At 41.4% G+C, this 17,719-nt stretch overlaps 3 protein-coding genes across 5 annotated transcripts in view; 2 read left to right on the forward strand and 1 right to left on the reverse strand.

Moving 5' to 3' along the window:
* The window catches only part of lhx6b (LIM homeobox 6b), an 8,961-nt gene extending 7,781 nt beyond the window's left edge, over positions 1-1,180 (forward strand). The window contains exon 8 of the mRNA XM_061816007.1: positions 1,095-1,180. Coding sequence (XP_061671991.1) covers positions 1,095-1,180 — 86 coding nt within the window. The remainder of the gene's footprint in view (positions 1-1,094) is intronic.
* ptgs1 (prostaglandin-endoperoxide synthase 1) overlaps positions 1-6,002 on the reverse strand; it is a 25,368-nt gene extending 19,366 nt beyond the window's left edge. For all 3 annotated transcript variants that reach the window (XM_061817964.1, XM_061817962.1, XM_061817961.1), the window contains exons 1-3: positions 5,865-6,002; positions 5,082-5,175; positions 4,009-4,089 (exon numbers count right to left, since the gene is read on the reverse strand). The gene's annotated coding sequence lies outside the window, so the exon portion shown is untranslated. The remainder of the gene's footprint in view (positions 1-4,008; positions 4,090-5,081; positions 5,176-5,864) is intronic.
* krt1-c5 (keratin, type 1, gene c5) lies at positions 5,917-16,078 on the forward strand. The gene is made up of 9 exons (XM_061817969.1): positions 5,917-6,032; positions 6,847-7,252; positions 7,617-7,699; positions 8,144-8,300; positions 10,267-10,431; positions 11,508-11,633; positions 14,706-14,923; positions 15,011-15,039; positions 15,842-16,078. Exons 2-9 carry the CDS (start codon positions 6,860-6,862, stop codon positions 15,955-15,957), a joined length of 1,287 nt encoding a protein of 428 aa, XP_061673953.1. The 5' UTR covers positions 5,917-6,032; positions 6,847-6,859; the 3' UTR covers positions 15,958-16,078.
* The last annotated feature ends 1,641 nt before the right edge of the window (positions 16,079-17,719 follow it).

Genomic DNA, 17,719 nt, shown 5'->3' on the forward strand with positions numbered 1-17,719 from the left:
ACATTCGCCATAGAAAACACATAATGGCACCTGCTATGGGAGAGGAACAAGAGAGATTCTCGGATATTTCAGACGCCCCTTCTGACACAGAAGCTCTTTTCGAAGCAGAGAACATCTCACAATAAACTGAAGTGACCAGGGCTATATTACCCTATCGTTTCGAGCCATATTTAGATGATATGCGGATCACTTCTAACTAACAACAGACTCCCCGACAGTATGTATGACAGTGTGTAGCGTATTCAGGAGGACCCATGCCGGGCGAAGTAACTACTTCAGGGGTGCCCATACCCCGGTGGCTCCTTTCTCCTCCCACACACGGCCAAACCACCTCCCCGCCCGATCCACCTACGCATCGCGGCTAACGCCAGCCCCGGCAGCAGCGAACAACACCGGCCCCGACAGCGATGAACAACGCCAGCCCGCGCACATCGGCACATTTAGCACCCGACTTACATATTTCATTAAGTTATTTATAGGCCATTCTTTTGTTACGTTCTGAGAGAAGGATTACGTCGTCCCCTCCATTTTTTTTTAATAGCTCTATAACACCTACCTGTCATTTAGAACCGACAAAGCTCTCGTCCTTTGCACCCGTGTAATAAATTTTTTCACGACGAACCGGGTCTTTTGGTAACATATGAAGAGTGAATGCATCTTCCCGAGTGTTCAAGCAAAATCCAGCAATACAACAAGCCGGTATTTTGGCTAATACGCAGAAAAAACAGGTAATCTCTCGTAGGTACAATAGGTGTAAATACGGGACCCCGCCACTGGAGGTTTCTCCAAAAAACATCAGTTCCTGCTTCTTCTTCAACACAAAGTCTGAGAGATACTTGAAGAAAACGATATACGCCAACATTCAGACTTGCCATGAAAAAACGGATGGGACCATTCTGGATGTTTATTTTTGGTTAAAAACATACTAAATTTTATGTTTTAGGTGTCAGTGGCCCTTTAACTGTTTACCAACTATATACCATGCACAGTACCCTTTTTTATGACAAACACACCTAGATAACTACGTACCATCTACATATTCACCCAATCTAAACCTAAAATAGGGACCTATTTGTGTCATCCTTTTGCTGCAGATCATCCCTTCACAGCAGTTGCCGCTCTCCCCGGACACTTGAGCCATCCTGGCCTCCCAATGCCACAAATGCCCATCAGCCGCTAACACCCTTTATTCCCGCCTCACCACAAGACACTGTACATGTATGCGCTACCAGTCAAAGGTTTGGACACCGTTTCTCTTGTTCTTAAATATACATTTATATACAGTACATATGTACGGTCTGCGATTGGCTGGGAACCAGGTCAGGGTGCACACCACCTTCTGCTCGATGACAGCTGGCATAGGCTTCAGCACCCCCCAGACCCTTGCAAGGATAAGCAGCTCAGAAAATGGATGGATATGTACGATGTTTTCTCAAGTGGAAATATGTTTGGACACGGTTTTGGCTGCAAAGGCTCCATCTTCCCTTAGTTTCAGCCTTGCTCCTAGGATGACAAGAAGTGATCTCTCGTAGGACCTCAAGAAATTTTGTTGGAATATATGACTGCACAGGTCAAAAGGGTAGGAAGAAGCCAGCCAATCGTAGGGCACATGGAGACACACAACCAATCGCACTTGCAATCACACCTAGGGGTAATTCAGATCTATTCAATCAATGCTTATTTTTGGGATGTGGGAGGAAACTGGAGTGCCTGGAACCCACGCAGGCATGGGGAGAACATGCAAACTCCACACAGGTGAGGCCTGGATTTGAACCCCGGTCCTCAGAACTGTGAGGTCAACGCTCTAACCAGTTGCTCCACCATGCAGCCCAGCAAACAACAATATTCGAAACTAAATTCTAAAATGTGTTGGGAGCCAGTGGAGAAACAGATGTGACTTCAGGTGAAATGTGCTCCGGTTAGAAGTGGACCAACAGCCTTGTGGACCAATTACAACTTAGAGAGGGAAGCCTGTGCAGGGCATCATAATAATCAACTCGAGTGGACTCTGTTGAACCATTATAAAATCACTGCCACACAATGCTCGGGGTAACAGATGAGGAAATTGAAGTCCCTTGCATCGAATGCACATGTAAAGTCTACAAGAATAAGAATAGCGTAGTCCACAGTGTCAGTAGCAAAAACAAATGATTAAAACTATTGAAAGTGCAAATAGGGTGCTGTGGACCGGCTATAACCAGAATGGGAAAACCTCATGTCTATATAAAAAAAGATAGTTGTACTATTACAACCTTCTCACAAATGTGTATTTTTTTTTTCAATCAAGGAGCATGTAGAATTAGGTGTAAGATGGATAAAAACTGAGAAATAAAGAAAATGAGATTTCTGCTTCATTGGACTGACTGTACTTCGTTTTCTTTTTGTATTATTGATGTCACATATGTACAGTATGCAGCTTTTAAGGTCTTCTGTCTTTGTGTCAAATAAACCGTCACTTGTATATTCTGACGCAAATAGACATTGAATAAAGGTGTTGACATGAAAAGTGCATTTCTTAAGTAGCTGCAAACATGCACATTATCGCCACCTTTTTGGGGCAATCCATATGTCTAATGGCCATTGATGGATTTGGCATTTGTTCGTGCTTTTAGCAAAAATGAGCTACACTTGTCACATTGACTGCAGCAAAAAAAAAAAAAAAACTGACTCAATGCGAACAATCAATAGGATATGTTTACATATTCTATCTTAATTTATCTTAACTTTCTTTAGTTTTTGAAGAAGTAGAATTTAGTTGATATATTTTATTTTTTGTAATTTCTTTAAATATATTTGGATTCAGGGTTACTATTGATTATAAAAACAGTATACATTAATACAATGGAAAAACCACATCATTAATATATGTCATATTGCTTCTATTTTTGTCATAATTTTTTATACATTCATAAAATGTATTAATACTATCAATTACTAAGACGAATGAGATCATTTTCATTCTCTCTTTAATTACAAGTCAAACAAGAAAGTGGTGTTGCTAGGTTTGTGCGAGCTCATCTTTTTTGCATTCTCACCAAAGAGGTCAGACTGATGTCACTGAAACTAGAACTCACTGTAATGAGTCACAATTAGCGCCGCACTAACGTTTGCACAAAAGCAGCCACCCTGCTAAAGAGAGGAACACGGATCCTCGCCACGCAATTTACGGGCCACCTGCTAGCACTACACTGCACAAAACAAATCAGTGTTTAAGGGATGCGCGAAACTGAAAATCAGCAGTTAAGACGGTCTTGACAGCGGCTCAGAATCTTCCCCGGGCGTCCGCCACTGTGATTGGCAGCCTTGACACATGACAGGAGGGGCCCCCCAGGCAAGTGAATGCAGCCCTGATTGCAGAACAACCGCATTCATTACATGACAAATACATTGAAATGTGCTCATGTGCCACAGATTTGATTTTTTAAAGTCTGTGTATTATTTCACAATATTCTTCAAAACAAAACCTAAATGCAATCAGTAGTTGTTTTTCAATCTGCTTAACGATTCTCTTTAGCCCCCAGTGGTGGAGTGTTTTATATTTACACCATGTAACCATAAAAGGAAGATAAAATGAAATGAATTCATTTTAACTTGTGAACTCTCACTTTATCTTGTAACAACAGTTTTTAAGAAGCAAATTTCAAGATACTGTAGTGCTTATCCTCACAAGGGTCGCGGGAGTGCTAGAGCCTATCCTAGCTGTCAACGGGCATGAGGCGGGGTACACCCTGAACTGGCCGCCAGCCAATTGCAAGGCACATGGAGACAGTCAACAGATGCACTCACAATCACACCTATGGGCAATTTAGAGTGTCCAATTAATGTTGCGTGTTTTTGGGATGCGGGAGGAAACCGGAGTGCCCAGAGAAAACCCACGCAGGCACGCTGAGAACATGCAAACTCCACACAGGGAGGACCCGTCCTCAGAACTGTGAGCCCAACACTCTAATCAGTTGCTGCACCATGCCACCAAACATTCCATCCATCCATTTTTTGAGCCATCCTCACAAGGGCCATGGGCCTGCTGGAGCCAATCCGAGCCGTCATGGGGCAGGGGGCGGATTACACCCTGAATTGGTTGCCAGCCATCTGTAGGGCACATGGAGACAGACAAAAGGCGCAGTTACAATCATACGTAGTAGGGGCAATTTAGAGACTCCAATGAATGCACATTTTTTTGGAATGTGGGGGTAAACTGGAGTGCCCGTAGAAAACTCAGACAGGCACAGGCAGAAGTTGCAAACGCCACAGAGGCAGTTCCGGGATCGAACCCGAAACCTCAAAACTGTGAGGCCAACGCTTTCCAGCTTCTCCAATGTGCCGCCATATTAGATTATATTAAAATTAATTGCAAGAAATTGGTTGACAAAGAAAGGGAAGACACTTGTTAATGTTTTTGTTTGTAGTCTTGCACACTCAATGTGATCTCTCCACTTACAAGAACTCTAACTGTCTGTTTCCCGGACATGTCGACTTTTTACATAAAGTAGAGTACAATAGTAACCGCAGCATGGTGAATTTTAGGCAAGGTAAATATGTTGTGTGGTGGGGGATACTTTTCAGGAAATGTAAGTCAATATTGCCTGAACATAAACGAGTCAAGACGGCAGAATGCGTGCGAGTGTTTTGTGAAGGCAAAAGCTGTCTTCCATTTGACTGCGGGAACGCCCTTTCCTTTCTCAGGGGTCTTTGCTTTCTCCTCATTCTTTGGCGCCATTGTTCCTGTCGTCAGGGCCCCGCTTCTCACGTCCCCGTGTTGAGGGGCCATTGTTGCGCAAGTATAAATACCTTGCTGTACCCTACTCGAGTAGATTTTTCAGCTATCTGTCCTTTACTTGAGTATTTGTACTCAGACGGGTTTCGTACTCCGTAAATTTGAAGACCGATAGCTGGACTTGGTACTTCTTTGTCAAAATATGCTTGTTACTTGTTTCTACCTACGTGGATGACGAGACAATGTAGACTAAATCGTTTTTGTTCCTTCTGAGTATGACCACTACATAAGATAGTATTTTGTGAACAGACTTTTTTTGTCTGTTGTGGCAGATTAGCTCAAAGAAAGTAAAAAAAATACACCTTACCTTAAAAACTGCTCGTTTCAAGATGTTGGTTGGTCGATTTTTGTCACCTGTGTTCTGAGCCAAATTTTGAGCTAAGAGCGCGCTTTTGGATACTCTATAAGGTGAAGCAAAAAAAAATGTAGCAGTGACTGTACTTAATGCCCCATTTGTTAGCACAGAGAACCAGAGTCGGCCAGCACACTTCACTGAACAGTGAAAACAGTCCAACACTCAAATACATAATGAAAACACGTGAAAGGAGCTGCCGTAGGCCACAGAAACTCACGTGGAGACTCACCATTCAATCCAACTTAAATACACACACACAATGTACAATGATTATGTTATAGAAAACAGTTTACTTCATTACATTCTGTTCTATGATATATTATACAATATGGTACCATTTTGCTTATGAAAAAACACAGATTTTACTAGGCTTCAGCGAATTAATAGCAAATTTGACTGCACAAGTTAATTAAGTTACTATACAGGTTTAGTCACAATTCAAATTAGCCCCCTAAAAGATAAATCATTTGATTTTATAATTTCATATTTGAACTTTTTTTCCCTACTTTTAGTGAATCAAAACTTCAATCAGTAGTTCAACTTTTGTCCGAGTATACTTTAGTATCGTTCAATCCTTTTTAGCATCCATACAGGGGAGACAAACTCCCCTGAATGTGTGCATTCTCTCCAAAATCTACTGCAAATTTCAGTCCAGTTTTGCTTCACTTCATTTTTTTTCTTGCCTAACAATAAACAATTCTTCTAAGTTGCGTTTAGGTAAGCAACTTTTTCTACCTCCAGGGTGTCACGTTGCATCCTCCTCCTCGTCTCCCTCACAGTCTCCGCCCTGCGGGACAGAGAGGCGATCCTGTGCAGCCGCACTCACCTGCACAGCCCGGGTTCCCACGGCCAGGACGCTTTTGGGAAAAGGGTGAGCAGATCCGCAGCAGCTCAAACAAACACGTAAGTGGGACAATACTATGATTAAAAAGCACACAAAAGAACATTGTTAGTGTGAGTGGAATAAAATACTCCGCAGGCCAGGTTGGTATACAATTGAACATTTTCATTTGATTATAAATATTTGGTTCAAAGTGTGGTTTCGAGACAAGATTGGGCTTTCAAAGTAATTTTTCAAAATAGAGTCTCAAAGCAGGGTTCAGGTTTCAAATTAAGTCATGGTTTAAGAGTTTAAAGTGGGGTTTTAAAATCGGGTTATAAGACAGGGTTAGTGTTTCAAATCAGGAATTCTGGCCAGGATCAGGGTTCCAAAGTGGGATTTCCAAATACGGTTTCCGCCCAGGATTTGTTTTTTAAGTTAGAGTTTCAAACCAAGAGTTTAAATAGAGTTTTAAGGGATTTGAGGATTTTCAGACAAGTGTTATCGTTTTATGGAAGTTTTTCTAAAGTAAGTAACATTATAAAACAGCATTAAGGATTCAAAATGAAGTTTTAGGGTTTTAATTTTTGGGTAGGGTTCGGAGTCCAAATTTGAAGTTAGGTTTCCAAGTGAATGTTTCTAACCCAGGTTAATTTTTCAAGCTACAGTTTCAAAATTTGATTTCTAGCCAGGATTTCGCTTTCAGGTTTAGGTTTCGAGCTTGGGTCAGGTTTTCAAATTGGGGTTTCAAGCCAGGGAAGGTGTGTTAAAATAGTTCTTAATGCCAGAGTAATGTTTCAAAATAGTGTTTCAAAATTTGGTTTCTTGCCATGGTTGTGGTTGTTTTATGGAACCTCTAAAGTCAAAGTAGTAATGCTATTTGTCACATTTATGCAGAACTTGTCTGAGGATGGCGTCTACGCTGTCTGCACGCAGCTACTCGTTGCGCCTGCCGTCCTTCTCCAGCCTGTCCATGAGGGACGGCGCTCGGGGCACCGTCCGCTCCAAACCGCCCATGTCCACAGCCGCCGGCCTATCACTGTCCCGCTCTGTGTCGGTGGGCAACGGGCTCCACCTGCTGGGAGCCAGTCTGTCCCTCAACGGGCTGGCGGCGGGGACCAGCGAGAAAGAGACCATGCAGGGCCTGAACGACCGTCTGGCCAACTACCTGGACAAGGTGCGCTCTCTGGAGCGGTCCAACGCAGAGCTGGAGCTGAAGATCAAGCAGCTGATGGCGGACAGGCAACCCAAGGGCCACGATGTGGACAACATGATGGCGCAGGCGCACGCCATCGGACAGGAGGTCGATGGCTTGGAATCTGTCCATGCAAAAACACCAGAAAAGGCTCCAAATAAAACCCACCTACATTTCTGCCCACTGTACCTACCTAGCTAATTACCAGCGCTATTACATAGCTAGCTACTAGTGCTATTACACCCACAGCCACCGAGCTACCCACCCATCTGATGAGGTTTTTACCCATCTACTTAATTTTATCACGATGGGTCCTCTACCAAGGCGAAACAATTAAACTTGGATCTGCACCAAATAAATGCATCAATGATATATAATATATTACTCAGATTGTCACAAAAATGTAACGTTTTTCATGTCGGCCACTTTCTGGGTGAAGGCAACTAACCAATCCTGCATGTGCCACCCTCAGGTGAGGAAGAGGACCCTGGAGAATGCACGCATCATGCTGGAGATCGACAACGCCAAGCTGGCAGCGGATGACTTCAGGGTCAAGTGAGAAAAACACACACTGTATTTGCCTTCACACGGGAGCGCCAGACTGCCAAACGACGGAAATTAACGACTTTTCCGACAGCGTGCGAAATGACCCGGCAGAGTGCATCCATTTGAAACATTCCATCGCGTGTCCACTGTTTCACCGTTCTTGCCAATACCTATCACGCTAAGACTATACGCTGTTACTTGTTGAAGAAAACAGGATGTGGGATTGTTTTACCTGGGAGTCACGGAACCAAACTTGGAGAAAAAATAAAACAAATAAATAAATCATCCCGATGGACACAAAACTGAGTCGGCATTTATGGTAACATGACAGACAGAAAAGTTCCCAGGGACCCATGCCCGAGTTGTTTGTGTAGTTATTTTATCCCATTCATACTTTCTACAAATTGTTACTGTGAATTTATAGAGAATCACTTCTCACATGACTTTGTACAGGTGGGAGGCGGAGGCTGCCTTGTGTCAGTCGGTAGAACGTGACTGCCAGGCCCTGAGACGAGCGAAGTCTGACCACGAGCAGATTATCGCCACGCTGAGAGGGGACCTGGACAGCCTGAAGGAGGAGCTCTATTTCCTCAAGAAGAACCACGATGAGGTGAGGCTTTTGAGTTTCTTGGATTTTGTTTTTTTTATTCTGACTATATAAATGGGTCTGCAGCATTAATAAATCTCCAACATAGTATGATAAGTAGGTTCGTACGTTAAGTATGTTCACGAGTGATGGAAGAATGGAGCGGGAGATACAAGCAGCCGAAATGAGTTTCCTCCGCAGGGTTTTCCAGGCTCTCCCTTAGAGATAGGGTGAGAAGCTCGGTCATCGGGAGGGGCTCAGTGTCGAGCCGCTGCTTCTCCGCATTGAGAGGAGCCACATGGGGTTGCTGGGGCATCTGATCCAGATGCCTCCCGGACGCCTCCCTGGTGAGGTGCTCCAGGCATGTCCCACCGGAAAGAGAACCCGGGGAGGACCCAGAACACACTGGAGAAACTGTTTCTCTCGGCTGACCTGGGAATGCCTCGGGATCCCTCCAGAAGAGCTGGAAGAAGTGGCTGGGGAAAGGGAAGTCTGGTTATCCCTGCTGAAGCTACTTCCCCCGCGACTCAACCCGGAGAAGCGGTACAAAATTGATGGATGGATAAAATGATAAGTACAGGTGCAAAAATGAATCCACAGCAAATCATTATCAAATGGATTAATAATTCAGAGGCATTAATTTGAAGTTGTTCAAATCCTCAGAATTTCAGGCTCTCAACAGTAACTGTTCGCATATTCCTGGTCCTAAAAGCAAATTGATAATCTGAAAATGAAGCATGCTCAAACATCCACTTGGTGGCTGACTGATCAACACATCTGCCTCACAGTTCTGAGGACCTTGGTTCAGATCTCACATGTGTCGAGTTTGTATGTTCTCTCAGTCCCTACAAAGACTCTTCCCTGTAGGTGTGAATGATTGTTTATATGTGCCCTGTGATTGACTGGTAACCAGTAAGGGGTGTACCCCGCCACTCATCTTGGAAAGGCTTTACCATACCTTGGACCCTAGTGAGGATAAGAGGTGTAGAAAATGGATGGATGCAAACATTTGCTTTTACTTTAGATAAGACTGATCAACATTTTTGCCCTTTTTTTGATGTTACAAACCAAACCAGTAGACAAATCATAATTAATTCATGTTTGTGTACTTTCTGCACAATTTGTCTTATGTCTTATTTTCGAACAAGGAATAGATATTAATGTTTTTTAAATATTATTCATTGAACGATCAAAAATTATTTGAGAGATTAATCAATAATTAAAATAATTAGTAGCATTCCCAAGATTAAGCAACTGCAATTTTAAACTTCTAAAATGTACATGAATTACCTTCAGAGTGATGGCTTACATATCAATTATTAATAAATACCTTGCAAACTTATATAAGATATTGCAAACAAAAATAATCAAACTAAAACTATGCAATAATTCATCATACACATTGCAATATATTGCAGAGAGAGAGCGAAAGAGAGAGAGAGAGAGAGAGAGAGAGAAAGAGACATATTTTTTTCCATTTTCTCATCAACAGAATGAGCATCTATAAAGTGTTTTAGTTTGACAGCAGGCTGTCCATAAAGTGCGACAGCCATCGATGCGGTTATGGTGATTATGTTTGGAAAGGTTTATCCGCTCGTATGTTTGTTCTTGCTTTCGGGGGACACAGCTGGAACAAACCTGCAGTGTTTGTACAGTGACGAATCCTGCAAACACATCAAGTGTGTACAGCCGCACCTTCAAGAAGAGAAAGTAGGCACACAGAGCACAGTTATTGTACATCGGCAGCATCCAGGATGTAGATACAACACCCTATACCCCAACTACCATTTATATACAGTATATGAGTATATGTATATAAATGTGTGTGTATATATAAAAATGCCAGTTCAACTATTTCACGATTGTTCAAGAGAAAAATGCTCAATTAGTGTCGTCTGTTACGGTGGACTGAGGGTCAGTTTAAGATATGTAATGTTTTTACTTTTTCATTTTGTATTTTTCTTTATTTTTTAATGTATTTATTTTGTAGGAGAAGAGCACACTGAAGGTCCGCCTGGCCAACGAACAGGTGAACGTGGAGGTGGACGCCGCCCAGGGCCCGGATCTGGGCGCCATCATGGCCGAGCTGAGGGTCCAGTACGAGGGCATCGCACGCAAGAACAAGGAGGAGGCTGAGACCTGGTACCTCAAGAAGGTCAGTCGCCTTTGAGGAGATGTTCTACATGAATAAAACTCGATCACTGACTATTTTTTGATATAAGCAATATTTTTTTTTTTTGTGCATACATCAATAGCTTTACCCTCAAGTTTAATTCATTTTGTGAACTTACTTATCACTCAGTGTATTCATATATCAAATATTTTTTCCAATTAACATTCATCGAAATATTATCCCCTTCCACCCCACAAAAAACATTCTTGTTACTTTTTTAAATGAATAAAAATAACCCTGTATTGTATATAAAGATAAGAAATCGTGAGAGAGTTTGAAGAAATAAAGTGGTTTTATTAAGTGTTACTGTACATACTGTAGTATTCTTGTGTTGGGTCTGTGCCTTTAAGGGTTGTGGCCTAGTGAGTGAGGTTTTCAGTTAGTCTTAGTGTGAGCATCTGGGCATGAGCTATGAGGTACTTGCAAGTCTCGTGAGTCTTTTTGGATTCGTATGTTTGGGTTACCCATTCAATAAATATCTTAAAATGAAACGGTGACTGTGAGTCTCCTTTACCACATGCAAGGCCATATTTATATTTCTTCACAGCACTGAAGTGGCGAAATACCTGAACCTCGCTTATACCTCAATTTTGGCTCACAATTTAAAGCAAAAATCATAATAATAAAATAAACTAAATTAAAAAATGATCAGGTAACAGCTTGGAACTCGAAAAACGAAATTTCACATCTAAGGCAAGCTATCACAGTATTTGCTTGTTGTCATTGCTTGCAAGTAGAAAAGGGGAGTGACAGTCGGCGATAAACTTTTATACCGTTTTTTTTTTTTTTACCACTTGGGGAAAAGTAAAACACGAACACAATAAGCACAATCACGCAAGAGCTGCTGTTGACCACAGCTCACACACAGAGACTCAGATGTAGATTCTCTGATGTCACATGCAACCCCATCAGGCCCCCCCCTCTTAAAGACACATGTCAGACACTAGAATATGTACAGTGTGCAAGGGATAAAAATATGTTAAACGTATTGCAGGTGGGTGTGGAACTTGCCCTGATTTTCTATAATGCTTAGAGCATGTGTGCGTGTCTTTGTGTAGCTGGATGCAGTGCAGTCGGAGGTGAAGGAGAATAACGAGGCGCTCCGCTGCGCCCAAAGCGAGCTGAGCGAGAGGCGACGTTTCCTGCAGGCGTTGGATGTAGAACTGGACAGTGTTCGCAAGCAGGTAACCATCAAAACCCACCCTTTGCTCGGTTTGAATTAAATCGCCTTTGTTTTTTTGTTCACCGTTCTGACTCAAAATGAGGGAACCAAATTACCTATTTAATATTCCACCTACAACAGTCCTCCCCACCCCCCACCACAAATAGCTGAGACCTGGATTCTTCTCTGCAGTGAATATGAAAAAATCACAAGTTATTGAGGCCATTTTATGGACTCTATATAAAGTGATTCCCTGGATTAGATTTGATTAGAATAATCTCAAAATCACTTTAAAAAACTTTCTTACAGACGAATTGTTTTTCGAAAAACGCAAAAATGTACATATCCATGTGGCAACAAATCTCCATAGCTTTCAACAACAGCCTTGGCTAAATTTAGCTCCTCCCCAATTTACAAAACTGTTAAGTCTTTCAGTCGAAACGTACTTGTTTAAACGTCCTTGACACCAATTTCCAGACTCACCTGCAATAGATTAAAATTCTGCAACATAGAGGCCATATAAAAACACTTTAACATTTGTTTTACCCCCACCAACAAGGTTAAAAAACACTTGTTTTTATAAGTATAGTATTCCTGACTGCCAGTACTCACCCTCTCACTGTCAAGAAATATAAGATTGCTGTAAAATGTCAATTCTTCGGAAAAGAAAAGAACCTTCCTCCTGGTACAGTTCTCCAAATAGGATTTGAAATATGCTTACTTCAAACGGTTTTAAATTTTTTTGTTAGTCCCAATTGCAGTTTACACTCAAAGTGACAAATTAAACTAGAAATAATTAAACATTGTATATTTAACAACCAGTTCAGGGTGTACTCTGCCTCCTGCCCGAAGATAGCTGGGATAGGGTCCAGAACTTCCGCGAGCCTTGTGAGTATAAGCAGCTCAGATAATTGATGGATGGATATTTAACACCATGTTCATCCAAACCAAGCAATAAAATCCAAAGGAAATCGCTTAAAAAAAAACGAGGCTTGTGCAAACATAACTTCCAGCGAGTGGCTGTCAATCAATACCTTCTGAGCTTTCAATACTTCCCATTTGTAGTATTGTAAAATGTAATAGGCTGGTGTCATTTATTGCACTGTAATCAGTCATTATGACAACTTATATACGAGTGCAAAGAAAGGGTACGGTGACATTGACAATGTGTATCTGAAAAGTTCCATGGAGACTCAAACACTGTAAATAATTAGTGTTTGCTCAGCGCGCACACACATGCGCCACGCCACATTTATCACTTCGACAATATCGTTGCGTTGGCAGTCGTTGTCATGTCTGTTTACTGAGAGGTCAATGGTGATGATGATTCACAGTGACTTACAGTCACCATTACTTTATTCATGATTATAATTATAATAAAACTAATCCCCCTATAATTTTTTTATACTTGCCTTCACTATATTAATAGTTTAAGTTGGCAAAATACAACAGACTATGACCGCAAAACACCTCCCATTTCCAATTTATCATTCAAATTTACATTTTAAAATAAGTGGCTGACAGATGATGCGTTCGGAAATAAATGCGCCTGTTTGCATGCAGAAGAGATGCTTCAATATCTCCTCTAGCATCTGAAATCCTCCTCAACAAACCAAGCTTTTACAAAATCGAGATGTATCACATGTATCACTTCGACGGAGGTACTATCTTGAGGTATCATAGAGATAGGTTAGGCTCGGATTGGATAAAAAAAAAAGATAAACGAAAGATAATATAATGAACCGCTACATATTCATAGTTCAGCATTCACATGTAATGTGGGAGAACCTTTTTCCGTTATTCATCGAAAATGCCATCTATTCACTAGTTTTGTGCTCAGACTATGGCAAATAAAGCATTTCTTTGGCGCCATCTGAGGGAACTCAGCATTGTTGTTAGGTTGGTCTGGATTTGAGATGTTCTGTTTAGCTGTCGCTACTTGAATGGACTTCGTGCACAGTCAAGAGTGGAACTGAAAGTATATTTCAGCTCTTTTCCCAATGCAGGTACAAATAGCCATGTAGTCCACTTTGCCATTGCAAAGAATGTATTTGCTGACATTTATTATGGTGTGTTAATGGTAAAAATTGACAGCTTTTGTATAAAGTGCTATTCCACATATGTCTCATGTGTTGTGTGTTTGTTTGAAAACTTCGACCGAACATACTGACAGGGTTGGGGAATCCTCTGATTTCGCTGATTGTCCATTACATTTTTTTATTGGTGTACAATGCCCAATACAGAACAAGGTAGTTGTAAATAAATATAAAGAAAAGCTTCAAAATGTTTGAAAGTTTCACATTTTATCCCAACTTACCATGCCAAAGTGTACGGTCAATGTGACATCGTTAACATACAGTATTCATCATTGTCGAGTCGCTTTAATGAGCCATGGGGAATTAATGTGCTTCCTAGTTCTAAACCAGCTTCCAAAGGTGAACAGCTTGACAAAAGAATATAAATATACTGTAGCAAAAATAGCATGCTTCAGACTTTAGAGACTTGCATTTGTGTTCCTCAGAGTTAAAACCGCCTCCATTCCGCTCCACCCCCCCCAACTCTCTCTCTCTCTCTCTCTCTCTCTCTCTCTCTCTCTCTTTCTCCTCTCACTCTCAACTTTGCCATCACATAGGCACATCTGTTTGAATTTGATCTTTTTTAAAATATATGTCTGTGAACCATAAATATATCATTGTCTTGAAAAAAAAGTGGCCAATTTCGGTGCTAACAGCTGTCAATGACAGGCTAAGTGACGAATGCAAACTATTTTTGGGCACATTGTTCAGTCCTGAGCACCCATTTTATCTGATATCTGCTATACTGGGGTCTGTTTCATTGAGGTTCCACCGTACAATCGTTGCTATACAATAATGGTTGATGATTGTATATAGCAGATGCATGGTGTTGATGCTTTATGATCTTTTCCATTTCAAAGGCTTTGCTGCCACCTTGTAGCATCCACATGTAATTACACACCTCTTTGGGGGTCAGTTCTTTGCCGATTCACGGCAGGGCTGTCCTACATCTCCAGCAAATAATAGGAATTCACTGTCATCTAATGCACAATATTACCAGAGTTGTACTTTTCACCCAGGTAGGTGTCCTAGAGGGCAACCTGGGTGAGACGGGCCACAAGTATTCGGTGGAGATGGAGCACCTGCAGGCAGTGCTGGCGCAGCTAGAGGACGAGCTGTCACAGCTGCGCTTGGACATGCAACGGCACAAGACCGACTACGAGCAACTACTGCGCATCAAGCAGAACCTGGAGATGGAGATTGCCACTTACAGGAAGTTGCTGGAGGGAGAGGAACTGTAAGGATGCTTTTAACTGGGCTGGTGTGAGGGTGTGTGTTGATGATGGAAACTAACTACATAGTTCTGACGGTGCTACTCTTACAGGGTGAAAGAAATTCCTCCACCTCCTAAAAGTAAGTCCCCAAATTATTAGAATTGTTTCATAAACGGGTTATTGAATCAATATAACTAATAATACACACTGCAGATCTACATATAGACAGTACAATTACTGTACGTACAACTATTTTACTTTAAACAGAAAATTTTACACTAAACTTTATTTAAAATATCTACATCTTACATTGACATGTTTGCATAGAATGTAAAATGGATTTTATTAGTCTAAAATATTTTTTTAAAACAAAGATGTTAAAATTCAAATGTCTTGAAATCAAAAATAAATTTGAAATATTTCAACGCTTATCTATTAAAATAAAATCCATCCATCCATTTTCTGCACCGCTTATCCACAACAGAGTCGCAGGCAGGCTGGAGCCTATCCCAGCAATCTTTGGGCGAGAGCCCGGTACACCCTAAACTGGTCACCAGCCAATATAAATATTTTATGTGATGGAATTTGTCATTTTTTAATTTACTATTTTTACTTTATGATATATTTTGTAATACATTTTGCTTGTATAGCATTAAGATTATAGTTACATAAATGTTTTATATCGAACACATTTTAATTTCAATAATCAAATGTATTATGTCTTTATACAACACGATGCCATTTTTCTTCATTAAAAATTTGGGGGGCTGGAACATTTCAATTTATGAATTAAGAGAAAATTTGATTCTATGCATGGGTACCCGGTAAATTGAGTTATGAGCTTGGTCACAGAACAAATAAAACTCCAATCAAGGTACGAGTGTAGGTTCGACAATGACGTCATTGCACTGCTAACCATATTGTTTGGGCTCACCTCACAGAAGACCCTGACGTGCGCACCAGGAAGATCGTCAAAGTGGTCACTCAGACGATGGTCAATGGCAAAGTGGTGGACGAGTCCAGCAAGGTGGAGCAGATTGAGGAGCGTAAAAAATGACCCAGTGTGGAGCTGCCCCCCACACCCCTCAAATGTGCCTTCTGCTCCACAGATGTTGTCTCACTATAACCTTATTTGTTTTCAATGTAACTCTGCCAAAGGTTGTGACGTACTTCAGAAAAACTGCAGTTAAAGACAAATTGATTCATGTTATAATAATAATTAAAGCTGCAAGCAATGCTGGATGGGGTGGTCAAACGTCATTTGCATACTTTTATGAAAGACCCGAATTTTTTTTCCTCAATTAGTTAAACTAGTGTCTGGTTGTGTATTGTTCTGGACCTTTAAAATACCCAAATTTTCACCATGATACAAACATTTGAGGCATGAAGAGCCCCCCAAAAGGGCCATTTAACTTTGACGCCTTGAAGGACTTCCATTATACAAGGTAGGCAAAAAAGTTTGACAATTTAGCGTCACTTATTTTAGGACACCTGCTTCAAACTGGGGCTCATTTGGATGAATTCTCCTGTAGAAGTTTGTTAAAGCATGAAACCAAAATGAAACTGGCTGATTCAAACCACAATGGCCTACTTCGAGTTCAATTTGGGGCATGGGTCCTTGAGACTTTTTCCATTTCTTTAACCTTTGTTCAAATACAGGTAGATGTACATAAATGGAAAGAATACTTTGAGGAGTTATGAATGAGTAAAATGAGAAGAGAAAGATTAGATGAGGCAAGTGTGGTGGACCAAGAATGACGAGTGGTTATTAAATTAAAAAGGCACCAAAGCAGTGGAAGGGTGTATGGAGGCATCCAAGAGAGTTGCCTGTGGAATTTATGACCAGGTTGATCAACCAAATTCTTAAGGGTCTTTGTAGATCTAGACAGGGTACACAGAGAGGAACTGCGGTACTGTATGAGGAATTGTGGAGTAGCAGAGAGTATGTTAGTAGTCCAGGACATGCAAGAAGGCAGCAGTACGGTGGGGACGTATGCTCTAGGTGTAACAGAGGAGTTGAAGTGGTAGTGCCTCAGGGTTCATTTTCAAGCCCCTTACAGTTTGCTGTGGTGATGCAGAGGCTGACAGATGAGGTTACACTGCAATCCCCTTGGACCATGATTATGACATTGTGATCTGCAGTGAAAGCAGGAAGCGGGTGGCGGAACATTATTAAAAATTTGGATGGCTATGCTGGAAAGGAGAGGAATGAACTAAGGCAGATACTGGATATGAGCTTGAATGAGAGAGAGAGAGAGAAAGGGTGAAGCTAAAAGAAATAGAGATAGCAAGGCTGGAAGAGTTCAACTACTTGGGGTCAGTCCAGAGCCAAGTTGACTGTGATAATGACAGAAATTACGGGCTGCATGTTTACACAACACTGCATATGGGTTTTTGCTTGCCACATTTGATGACAGATTACTCACAAACATATACAGTAAATGCATTAATGCTGTACACCTACATACTGTATATTACCCTTGGTAGATCAAATACAACACACGCTCAAACACAGATCAGCACACACACACAGGACTGCGTGACGTCTCAACAGGAACACCAAGGCCACGGACCAACGGGGTCTGTTGCGCCCAGATCGGATGGGACTGCACCGTGGAAGACCTCGGCAATGAACCTTCACTACCCTTATAGTTTAACTCTGGATTTTCTAATAAATTACACAAATTTTCTCCATAATGCAATATATCCGCTCAGTTTGACCTGCAGCAAGTAGTGGCTTCACACTGCCACCTACTGCAGCAACCATTGTGTTTTTATTGAGTTTTGGTGAATATTTTTGCCAACTAATTGCATCCAGT

The sequence above is a fragment of the Syngnathoides biaculeatus genome, chromosome 4 (genome assembly GCF_019802595.1).
Source record: "Syngnathoides biaculeatus isolate LvHL_M chromosome 4, ASM1980259v1, whole genome shotgun sequence".
NCBI classification, from domain to species: Eukaryota; Metazoa; Chordata; class Actinopteri; order Syngnathiformes; family Syngnathidae; genus Syngnathoides; species Syngnathoides biaculeatus.

What these genes read in the sequence shown, in the direction of transcription:
- krt1-c5 (XM_061817969.1), top strand. Translation starts at nt 6,860, where the DNA reads ATGGCGTCTACGCTGTCTGCACGCAGCTACTCGTTGCGCCTGCCGTCC. An exon ending in CGCACGCCATCGGACAGGAG is followed by an intron (nt 7,253 to 7,616) that starts GTCGATGGCTTG and finishes TGCCACCCTCAG; the next exon opens with GTGAGGAAGAGGACCCTGGA. An exon ending in TTGCTGGAGGGAGAGGAACT is followed by an intron (nt 14,924 to 15,010) that starts GTAAGGATGCTT and finishes CTACTCTTACAG; the next exon opens with GGTGAAAGAAATTCCTCCAC.